Source organism: Calonectris borealis, chromosome Z (genome assembly GCF_964195595.1).
Source record: "Calonectris borealis chromosome Z, bCalBor7.hap1.2, whole genome shotgun sequence".
Classification (NCBI taxonomy): domain Eukaryota; kingdom Metazoa; phylum Chordata; class Aves; order Procellariiformes; family Procellariidae; genus Calonectris; species Calonectris borealis.
This window is the reverse complement of record NC_134352.1, coordinates 12156163-12168471: the sequence shown is the minus strand read 5'-3', so window position 1 is coordinate 12168471 and position 12309 is coordinate 12156163. Positions and strand designations below refer to the sequence as shown.

General features: G+C 37.5%; 1 protein-coding gene across 2 annotated transcripts in view; it reads left to right on the top strand.

Annotated features, from left to right (window-relative positions):
* The window catches only part of ELAVL2 (ELAV like RNA binding protein 2), a 102267-nt gene extending 91869 nt beyond the window's left edge, over positions 1 to 10398 (top strand). For both annotated transcript variants that reach the window (XM_075136493.1, XM_075136494.1), the window contains exons 4-7: positions 2402 to 2555; positions 5089 to 5314; positions 8902 to 8940; positions 9426 to 10398. In XM_075136493.1, the coding sequence (XP_074992594.1) occupies positions 2402 to 2555; positions 5089 to 5314; positions 8902 to 8940; positions 9426 to 9756 (750 nt within the window). In that variant the 3' untranslated portion in view covers positions 9757 to 10398. The remainder of the gene's footprint in view (positions 1 to 2401; positions 2556 to 5088; positions 5315 to 8901; positions 8941 to 9425) is intronic.
* The last annotated feature ends 1911 nt before the right edge of the window (positions 10399 to 12309 follow it).

Sequence of the window (12309 nt, the reverse complement as noted above, 5' to 3'; positions counted from 1 at the left end):
CTGTTCTTGTAACATCTATTATCTGGTGTCTTGTTTCCAGTAATTTACAAGATTCCATCATTGCTGTAATTTAAAGTGGTGCTGCATAGTATATGGATAAATTACTCATGATGCTGCAAAATGGCCATAATCACTTTTTACTACTACAATTCTGATAATTAGAGAGGCTTCCTATGGCAGGTTACAGGCACTTAAGTCCTGAACACTCCTGCTGTGTGAATCTGACTCTAGCTGGTAGCTGATACTGTCTTTTAGGAATAATACCATGTTGACTGTCTTAAATGGCAAGAATCAAGTCAAAATAGAAAATCTAATTTATCAATTCCCAGCTAGTCTATAAAATGAACTACTACTTTCTGTTCACACTGCATCTTGAAAAAATCACGAGAGAGCAGAGATATTTTTGAAGGGGGGGGGGGGACCAAAACTTTTAACTTATTGGAAAATTCCCATTGTCAGTATATGACTGGATTATAGAAGAGGTCCCTGTGACATGGGAAGCTGAGGTGGAAAGATTTCTCCAGGAACAAATAGCAGATTCCTGCCATGACCAGATGTCAGGAATATTTTTTTAGTATTTGGTGGGGTCTTTTTTTGGTTGATTAGTTTTTTACACTTAGCATCATAGACACTGAATCCATTTTTGCTAAAGGGTCTGTGGCTGTCTACCTGGCACCTTGATGGTGGTAATTTTCATGAGCTCTTCTGTGGACAGTTCCCTAGTGCATATTTCTAATAATATAAAAAAGTGAGGGGGCGTGTAGAAGAAAGAGGACTAAGTAATCTTTAGTTCAGTGGGTTCAGCTCCAGTGGAAAATGAACTCTTCTTCAGGGTGGCTTTACTGGAGTTGAAACAACCTGTATGGAAACTGGGAAATTCTGTCATTCCTGCTGTAAAACTGGACACTGGCAGCTTTTCTATTACAATTAAATTTGCACATCTTCACAATAAAAAGTAAATTGGGAGAAAAGGCTGAGGTCTTTCCCAGCTGCCTGTGTGGGAGATCAGAAGACAAGCACTTTGAACACAGGTCTTTAGCTCTTGTGTGGCTCTCGCGTTAAAAGAGCAAGGCACTGTGGCTCGCAGGGCTCTATGTTGGATATTGTGTTATCTTTACAAGTTTTGTACGTCAGCCGTGTTCAGCCAGGGCTATCCTTCCAGCTTTGGAAGATACCTTGCACAAAGCCTCTGGGTAGAACGTTGAACGATCGCAGCAGTGTTCAGGGTACTGCTTGTTTAGTCTCCGTAGTGTTCTATCTCGATTGTCTTTTTTGTTTTGCTTCCACTTAAGAGTCCACTGATCTGCATGGAAATGAGACAGGGGTGAATTTGAAAATAAATGTAAGAGGATTAGGCAAAAGATACATTACACAGTTAAGTTCCAGCTGCCCAAAATTGGCTGATCCTGCATTGCAGGGAGGGAAGGAAAGGAGATAAATCTGACCACTTCTTGAGGTTCCTTTTTACCTTTTTTGTACAGTGAAAACCCCAAATGAAGTATTTTGTCCTGTCCTGTTCCACAAGCATGGATGTTCTGTTCTAATCTTTCCTGTAATAAGGATAAACCACTTGTACAGACTTCAGTGGGAGGTACTGAACTCTTCAACATGCTATTTTTGTAGCATATGTCTAAGGGTTGAAGAATCTAATTGATAGTCTTAATAAAATATTTCTGACTGGCACTTTGAGGCAGCAGGTAAAAACTTCTGTCCAAAAGGACCTGAGAAGCTCACTGTTGCTTGGCATTTAGTTGTAAGACCTCTGTGTTGCAGAAATTCGCAAGCTTCTGAACAGCCAAAATGCAAGTTGCATTCCTATTTTTGCCATTCATTCTTAGGCTTATAAAAATGCTGTAGCGGAGTTTATCTTGACCTCATGAATGATTGTGTGTCACTTGATAGAAAGCTCAACACATGTTTGTCAAGTGCTGTGCCCTTTCTACACTGGCAAACCTCGAAGTGCTTTGGCCTGTCTTTCTGTGTTTTGACCTAGATATCAAGGTGAAATCTGTATTCCTTGTATTTTTTAATGCCTTTTAATGATAATTAAAAGGAAAACATTCTTAGACCTTCTTGAATTTGTCTTTTTAATCTATTGTAAGCTAACTGAACAATTTTTCTCCACCAAGGCCTGCAGGAGTGCGTACCTAGTTTTTCTCCTTTGTTTGAAAGTACTCCTTAAATTATATATGAGTTCATGTAGTTAGTCTCTGCTGCATGGTCTATGTTGCATTCCTTCAGTGTTTTCACAGAAGCCAGCACCAAAAAAAAGACTTAACTGGCTTTACAAGGTAACTTTTCTGGCTGCCCTTAAAGACGTTTCAGTGTCTCAGAACAAATGACACTGTCCTATTTCAGCTAGTGTTTGATTTCTGGATTTTTTTACTTTCTTTTTCCTAAGGTTTCCTATGCGCGACCAAGTTCGGCTTCTATCAGAGATGCAAATTTGTATGTTAGTGGACTTCCAAAAACGATGACCCAGAAAGAACTGGAACAGCTCTTTTCTCAATACGGACGCATTATTACTTCTCGTATTTTGGTTGACCAAGTCACTGGTAAGTAGGCAGTTTTGCACTTCCTCTCACTTTTGGACTGGCAGTTTAAGAAATATTTCACCTTTCAATACAATAGTCTTGTCTCTAGAATGTATGAAAGGCGTATGTAGGCCAGAAAATGCAATTTTCTGCTGGAATTGTTCATAAATATGCATGGACAAAAATAGATTGTGGAGTGTACTGAGCCAGCTTGAGTCATTTCCAACCTGAAGGTGCAGGTTTGAAGCCTGTTTTATGGCTTGTAATAAATTTACAGCTGCTATAATCTTCCTTTCCAAGCTGCTGCGTGAAAATAGTCCCTGCGCGCCTTATGAAATGCTATTGAACACTTTTTGTATAAAAATAAAATTTTATGCAGAAATGCACAGCTGATTCTCCGAGGCTAGGATTACAAAAGACCCAGACTGGTAATTGCTGCTAAGACTCTTTTCAAGGTTGCCTCATTAACTTTGGCCACATTGAAGAACATGAACTCCGAGTTCCTCAGGAGCAGATAGATTTTGTGCTTAGCAGTACCTTAAAGAACTAAGCTCTAGCAGGTTAGTTGCATTGTTACAGTATGTGTCTTAACCAGAGAGTGGGTGTCAGTGACACTTTGTGGTTACTTTTCAGACTTGGACAGTAATGCATGTGTTTTTGCTGGCTCAAATGGCTGATCTTGAGGAGCTTTATAATTTGCTGCCTCACCTGCTTCCAGCAGGCCTGTTCCAAAAATAAGCAATCAAATGAAATGCCAAGTATGTGACAGAAATATTGAGTGTGCAATGCAAAATACAAAGGAGCAGGGCTCTCCAAATTCTCATCTTTCCAAAAAGGTAGGGTATGGGGTGGAAGAATTCATTTACTCACATAATTATGCCCTGAATAATAAGCTAGCTTAGATTTTTTTTTTATAGTTGTACTTTTTCAAAGTCGCATGTCATCGTGGGTGACAACAAGCTTTCAACTGTAGGAGGTCGTGAAGTTTTCAAGAGGTCTGACTTTGAAAGGCTTGTGTATGCCAATGTTTGACATTTGGCTGACCTGTAGAGGACCTCATGTGTACTACTTTGCAATTCTGTTATGTTAACACAAATCTCAATATTGACACATAATACTTACGGAGTGTTTTAATAGTGTGAGTTGGTGAGAGTGTAGAGAGGGAGGAAAAGGAAAGCGAAAGGCCAAATAGTGACTTGCAGAAGCAGCAGATTTGCAGGTCAGATTTCCAGTCTTTGTGCAATAAATAGCTGTTTACAGTACGTTCCTGTATATTCATGTGTGGAAATGGTGGGATTTGACAAATGGGCCAAATAAGTAAATGTAATTAAACTTTTAAATGTGTACTGTAATTCTGAGTACTCATAAATCCTAGTAGGTGCACAGTAGTTCTCTGGCATAGACTGTTGTTCAGGTTTAAGCTTTTTTCCCTCCTCTTTCTTAGTAATTTGAAAGAGGTAGACTCAATGATATGAATAATAACGTTGTGACACAAACTGACAGATGAAAAATGCAAAGTTGAAACTGTGACGTTTGTCTCTTTAAAGCTTTCTTATGCTTGCTCATTGTCATTTTGATGGTTTAAATTGTCATTGTTTATGAACAGAATACATGTCCTGTCATTAATGTCTTTCTCAAGTGAGGACAAGTGTCTAACTTGTCTGTTTATTCATGAACCAAAATATAAGGGGCCTCTAAATGGATTTAGGAATATTACAGCAAAGTATGCAACTAACTAGTGTTAGCTGTAGTAGCTTTAATGTTAATTGGTTCAAGTATTGACACTTCAATCTGTTTATATTTAAACCACAGTATAAATTTTTGAGGTGTGATATTCCTAAGGCCTTCCATAAACACTTGCTGATCCCCTTGCATGTTGCCTTTGACTTTTCTATACCAAGGAAGAATCTATGGCCCAAGAAAAGTTCCCTTAAAAAATAACACCTACAAAAGTATGGTGGTATGCTGAAACTGAATCTTTTACTTAGAGGTAACCATGGACTGTTAAAACAGGGCCATAATTCCCATTACTGCAATCTAGAACCTGCATTCCATTCTCTGTCCTCTCAGCATATTTGCTCCAAAGGGAACTTCAAGGGGTGCTGCAGGAAAGCATAAGCCATTTCTTGCTGCTAGGGAGCAGATGACTAAGCTATTTACAGAATTTCTGTGAATTTAGATACTACAGAGTAGCTTGAACTGAACAGAGGTTACAGTGCAGCTGGTTCTGGGTTCACCTCCATCCCCCCCAAAATTGCTTTGTTTCAGAATTACCCTTTGGCTCACTAAGTTTAAGTCTCCACTGTGTTTTCCCTCAACCTTCCAAGCTTTCTACACAAGGTATCGTATGTCAGTTAAATTTAAAAAAAAAAAAAATTACAGTTGAAAAGTCTTACTTCTTTGAGCAAAAGCTCAGTTCTAATAAGATCAAAATTATTACGTGTTCACAGCAATTGGCCATTAACATAGCAATTGGCTATGAAAATCCAATGTTAGCATCTAACATTCCAGAGTCTCTGAATTAATTATTATATGCTTCCTTCACCCTGTGCAGGGGTATCAAGGGGAGTGGGGTTTATCCGGTTTGACAAGCGAATTGAAGCAGAAGAAGCTATCAAGGGCTTGAACGGCCAGAAACCTCCAGGTGCCACAGAGCCCATCACTGTAAAGTTTGCTAACAATCCAAGCCAAAAAACCAATCAGGCCATCCTTTCCCAGCTGTACCATTCTCCAAACAGAAGGTATCCGGCACCTCTAGCTCAGCAGGCTCAACGTTTTAGGTAAGTCAAATACATACTTCTGTGCAACTGTGCTGGAAGCCACATGTTTCCATGGGCCTGGTTTTTTCCCTCCGCTCTTTCCCTTCCCTGCTTGTCTCATTTCTGTGTGTGAAGGAAACACCTGAAAATGTTGAACTTCAGCTATGCTCCTACAATACAGCTAAAAGCAAAAATGCCTTCCATCCTATTGATAGCATTTCAGTATCTAATAAACCTACTTGGAGTTAAACTGAGATGACATCTTTCTCTTCTACACAGTCACTAAAAAAAAAAAAAATCCCTTTTAAAGGTTATTTTTAATTTCCTAGATTATTGTTGATTAATGCGGAAGTTGATTCAGTTAACATTGACCTAAGCAATTCAATTTTCTTCTTAGCCATATGGCATGCCAGCCAGCCTCCTCTTCCCCACCCCCTATCTTTCCTCCCCATTCTGGCTTTCAGTGTTTTCCTAGTCAGTTGTCTAAATCCTGCGTGCCACACTTTGTCTTTTCTTATTACAAACTTTTGTAATTAAGATTATTCAGGTATTTTCTGCATGTGTTTTTTGCGGATATATGTTCCCATCATGTTGAAACTACAGCCATACAGTTCTCTGTGATATTTAGTGTATTGAAAAGGACAGATGGTGAGAACAAAGTGAAACAAATATTGTATTATCTACATTCATGAGTACCTCGGATTTTTTTCAGTGATTTTGATCGTTTCTTCCCACCCTCTGCCCCTGGACTATGTGACTGGAATGTGTTAAACAGTAATATACTCAAACAGTTTCTATGTTATTTTTCAAGAAATAAAATCAGCTGGCAGTTTGCTTCAAAGAGAGTATACCAAACTTCAAAAGTTCTGCATTGGCTACTGTCGCTTTTAGGCCAAACATTCAGAGTTCATGGACTGCACTTCTGGCAGAACTTCTCATTCTTCTTCTCTTCAGGTTTTCAGCCTTATGTGCTGCAAGTGTCTCACAGGTGTGAAGGTCAGCACTAGAGTAGGCTTTCTGCCCTAAGGGAAGGGATAACCAATTTTATTCATTATTTGGTCGATTTTCTTACCATTTCTTAGGGAAATAATTTAAATAGTGTGCTGAATATTGATTAAAACTAGGCTTGCATTGTTCCATAGAGAGAGCACAGGGGCAGAAGTTGCACTTGCAGGTGGACCCAGGTGCATTATATGATGTAAGATCAGGAGGGAGCTATTGTACAGCCTATGTGTTATAGCATTCAACATATTTTGGCAAGTCTGGTCTGCTGGCTCCTTGAGTTCTTCTGAGTGCACTTGTTCCCAGGTATTATCTGATAGTGGCTGGGATAGCGTCTGTATTTAACCGATACTCCAGGTAGGTCTATCATGATTTGTAAAAATTCTCCAACTTTTGGAGTTTTTTCTTTGGATAGGACCTAAAGTTCTTCGCAGTTAAGTAATTACAGTGGACTATTCCTGTCCTGCAACATTAGGCTTTGAACCTTAAAAATTTTACTTGATTAATTGTGGGTTTTTTTAATTTAAAAAGGAAGTGTATTTTTATGAATGCCCATTTAAATTTCACTGGAATTTTTTTTTCCTGAGATACTAAGTGTTAAGTGATGCCTGAAACAACCATAAGAGATACCGTGATTTGCTCCACTTGAAAATATAATGGTAACAAAAAGCACTGAGTAGTACCAAGACTGTAATGAATAGGAGGGAGAGTAAAATTTTTCTCACTTTTATCAATATAGAAGGAAGAATAAGGTTGGACTGACTGGTCAAAGGGTAAACTAGGGTTGCAGACAAAATTAGATTTTTTTTTTAAATAATTTTTTGGGGAAGGCCTTCAGGCTTCTGTGTCTTCTCTGAAAGAGACAGCCTTGCCAAATTTTAAATTTTTATAACTGTAAATGGAAGTCTGTCTCTTTTGGGTTTTTAGATCTTTGCTTTGCTGTTGTTGCAGCATTCCAGCTCTATTGCTGACTACGTAGTTCAGATTACACCGCTGCTTCAGATATTTCATGTCTTGCACATGCAAAAAATCTTAGCAGTTGACATTTCAGACAGGATTACCTGATGCAGTTGCCCTGTGTCTGTTAATGATTGACAGAGGCCTGAAAACAGTCAGCATAAACTTTAGTAATGTAGAACAATAGGATCACTGCAATACTGCTTTTTTTATTAAGAAAAATCTTGAACTGGACTTTGAAAACTTTGAAAAGAAGCTATATATAATTGTTCCTCAGTTTCTGTAGGCTGTGTAACTTAAAGCATCTTTAAAAAATTGTCCAGTGAATGCCCCTGAGAATTTTTCCGGAATATTTTTAAGTCGTGCAGGTAACCGATGAAAACTGTTACGGTGATACAATTACTGTATGAAGTCCTTAGCCGATTGCTCTACAGCCAGGACCTATAAGTGGTGGTGTTTCTGGAACTCTTCACCTTCCTCTCCACCCCTAAATGTTAATGACAGTAGACCTCTGTCATCCACACTAAGTCTACTGATAGTAGTCAGGCATTTTTTAATTTCCTCTTCTCTGCTCTTTTAGCAGTTCAGTGACTTGCTTTCTTGTCAGTGCATCCTGTAAACCCTGCTCACTGCAGAATCATAATGCTCTGTAGTTTGAGATCTTTACTTAGCTGCAAACAAGGCCAAGTATTTTTTCTTCAAGCTTTTTGTGCACAAGTGTAGTTACACTATTGCAGCACTTGAGTTTGGATTCTGTACACCAGTAATGGTTCTTAAATCCTATAGCTCATTATTGGAGAGATCACAATAAAGTACAGGTCTGTAAGCTAAAAACTAAATCAAGTGTACCTTTTTTACCTAAGCTCATACTTTGTGGAGTCCTGAAGGGAACCTTTAACAAGACTTTCTCTTCACATGTTTGGGCCTTGCCAGGAAGAAACCAGAGCTTCTTTAGGGCAGACATTTTCTTAGAAAAGCACTTTAAGGGACTTCAGGAATAAGATTAATAGGATTGGTAGGCACTGCATGTTCCAGGTATTGGCTAGGTAATTCCAAAGGCTTTAGATTTGTGGTTGCACACTACAGTTTAGGAGCTTGGGGGAAACTGAGAGAAGAAATAAATGGAGAAAGCTGACAGTCTAATATGTGTGTGTATATATTCTAAAAAAACTTCATTTTGGAAAAGAGTAGGAAAATGAAAAATCTTTTTTGCAGTTCATATTCTAACATTTGGTACTGCTACAAAACCCTGTGTCTGTCTGGGTATTCATGTCAGCAAACTGTCAGAAGCCTCAGTAAAGCCTTCATCCAAAACAAGTTAGTAATCTGGAAAATTTCACTGAGGTGGTCACTAACTGTACTGTTACGCCAACAGTATTTGACTTAGACTAAACTTGTGGTAGTGGTGCACTTTCTGAACTGAACTTTTTGTGGTTGTGGATACTACACAAGAACATCTGTTTTGTATTCACTAACTGTATCAGGTGTACGCACTGTGATAAGGTGCCACAGCTCTTCCAGTGGTGATACTTTAACTTTGCATGAGGGTTCTGTACAGTGCAAGGGATGTGGCAATAATATACCAAGTTTCCTTAAGATTAAAGGGTGGAAAAGTCTGAAGACTGAATACTTTGCTAAATGTTTTGCAGGTTGGACAATCTGCTCAACATGGCTTATGGAGTAAAGAGGTAATAAAGGACTATTAGGTTCATAATAACCAGATTATTGTTAAGTATTTTGCGTGTTCTGACTTTTTCAGTAAGACTTATGTTGGATTTTTGCATATTACGACTTCAGCTGAAATTGTTCATTTTGGTGCATTGTGCATGAAAGAGACAAACCTTTTGTTGCAGTTCCATGGAATTCCTGTTTAAAATGACTTACTAATCCTCAGTGGTCTTATGGCATGCTTTTCCTTTGTTTTTCTGTGTTACTTCATTTCAGACAGACCCAGCACTGTTCCCCCTACTTGTGTATAGTGCTGTACATAGTATTTGTGCGGTTGGGGGGGCGGGGGGGGGAAATACTTGCAATGTTACCTTATTAGTATGGCCATCATGTTCATGCTGTGAAAAGCCCTGTATCATTTTCTTTTTTTATTTTGGAATTTCTTTGCTGGGATTTTCTGTGAACAGCTACTTCATGATTCTGTTTTGTTTCCCCCATTCTTTAGTAGGTTTCCTCCAATGACCATTGATGGAATGACCAGTTTGGCTGGAATTAATATCCCTGGACATGCGGGAACTGGATGGTGCATTTTTGTGTACAACTTGGCCCCTGATGCTGATGAGAGTATCCTCTGGCAAATGTTTGGACCCTTCGGAGCAGTAACCAATGTGAAGGTCATCCGTGACTTTAACACCAACAAGTGCAAAGGTTTTGGATTTGTGACTATGACAAACTATGATGAGGCAGCTATGGCAATAGCCAGCCTGAATGGATACCGCCTCGGGGACAGAGTATTGCAGGTCTCCTTCAAAACAAACAAAACGCACAAAGCCTAACAAGTTATTCTCAGTGCATTAATACATGAAAACTATACAACAAAGGCAATTTACAAGAAGCTTTATGCATTAGTAAATGCCTTTGTTGTATGCCAGTGTGGAAATGGGGATAAAATGACTACTTAGCATCCTAAGAATATGTGAGATTTTTTATTGCTAATATTTGAATTAAAACTTCTTAAATATCTTTTGTGTTTGAGTATTGACAAGAGGTACAGGGTTTTTACCTGTCACAATGCATATTCTATTGCCTTCTTTGAAGAAGGTGGACCTTTTAAAATGTTTCAGCTAAGGGAAGAAGTTTTTTCTTTTTACATGACTGCCTTTAACCTATGAGTAAATATTGAGGCTTTGTGTTACACTTTTTAAGTTGTTTTTTTATGTTATTTCTTGATTTGCCTTGTGTTTGATTTACATTTTAATGCATTGCTGTTTTGTTGTTCAAAAAAAAGTATTTGAAGTTTACATTTTATTTATAAAGTTATAAGCAGTATTTATTTTATAATTATCATTTGGGTTGGGGAATGGGAACACATTATAAAAGCTTATTGTAAGAATACTGGAGAACTTTTCGTAAAGCAGTACCTTGCCAAAGAGATAAGAGCCTCTTTGATGTGGGTTTAAAAAAGCATCTATTTTTATAAAAAAAAAAAAAAAAAAATTTGGAGAAACTTTTTACTGGTCCTGGAACAAATATTTTGACTTGAATACTTTGAGAAATCTCTTCATATGACACCTAGTGAGCTTTTAAAACTTACCAGGAAATTTGCAATTGTTGGGGAAAATTTAGAAAGATTTATGATGTAGAAATACTTTTGAGACCTTTGTATTAAGAAGTAGAGTCAATGGGATGCACTGTTGGTTTCATTTTTGTAATCATCAGTGGGGTCTTTGATCATCCTGGTTATTAAGTGATAGGTGGCTCACATTAATTTGTGATTTTGAAACAAATGAAAAATTAAAAAAAGAATATAAGAGCAAGCAGGAAACTTAAAATACTGAGAGATGGGGGAAAAAAATCTGTTCTTCCTAAAGAATTCCCTTCAGATAGAGCTCATGGTGTTTAGTGATGTACTTGCTATTGTTTGAAGAATTGTTTTGTCTTAAGAAAAGACATTGAGCATGGTTTGCACAGTAGCAAATCAGCAGAAGTGGCCTGAGTTGGGTATATTTGGAGGTATTTTGAAAGTTATGTTCAAGGCTAACACCTGAGCTTTGTGTAATGTAAATAAGACCTTGAGTTATGAACCTTTCAGCTAATTTTGATTTTAGTTTATTTTTTAAGTTACATGCCAAGTGATGTTCAATTTTGAATGTTTTTGTATGAGTTTTTTCTTTGTAAATGGCATTAACATTGTTACTTGAGGTCTGCTTATTCATTTTTGTTGTCCTGAGGACTTGAATTTACAGTGCATCAGATCTGTTGCTATTTTTGTCTGTAGATAGTCTAGCTTCAGCTGTTTATGGTGATGCTACATTTTTGTTTATAAATATGTTTGTGGTAAAAAAACGAGTATAATCATAGGTTTTGAACAAATTTCCTTACATTTTTCATACAAAACCCATAAATACCTGTATGCTATTGAAATTTAACTTTGTATGATGCTTAAATCACTATTTGGGGAAATAGAAAAAGTCTTTACCATGTATTGAAGAAATTTAAGAAAAAAAAATACAGAATATTTTCTGATTAGCATCTAGCTTATAATTAAATTTTTAAAAAAAAAGCTGAGGGTTTGATGCCTTCACCAGGATGCACTGACAACTACGTAGTTACGTCCTGCTTTTTGTATAAACTGAGATGCTCATATGCTTCCCCTTAGAAAAAGCAATGTTCTATGCATAACATAGTTGTACACTATCTTTGCAGTTGCTTTTGGTTCTTATTCTTTTAAATTGTAGTTATAAATTTTTCAGTATAGTACAGTACATATACTGTGAAGCGCGTGCTAAAGTGAATAAGCGAGTTTTCATGCTGACCCACTCAATGCTATTCAAAAATCAATTGGCTTCCTGAGCACTTCCTCATTCTTAGGTGCATTTAGATTGTTAAGGCTAATCCTCTGCATTAAAAATTGTATATACTATAGAAATCACAAACTTTCCAATGTGGGGAAAACAGTAGCTACATGCTTCTTTCCTATACTACTGTAGCAACTAACGGCATTGATGAGAAGGCATGTAAATTGGGCTTCACTTTACAGTGTTTATCAGAGCACTTAGTAAAATATAAGGCTGGTATTTATTTGAAGTTGTATAGTATGACTTAATTCACATCTGTTGGAATAGAAAATATATTCTGTTGAGTATTTAAGAGGTTGTACATGTTTTCTTTTGTGTTTGGATCCTTTGTACTTTTTCATGTTCAGTACATCAATAAACAAAGTTGAAGGGAAAACAGTGTCACGACGAGGTCCTTTACCATATTGTCCTCTGCTTTAGTGTGTAAGCAATCTGCGTGAAAGGTTTCCACAAAGTTCTCAGGCTCCTGTTAACTTAGCTTAGGATCCTGGTTACCAATGAGGAGGTAAGACAGTGGGGCTGTGTACCAGT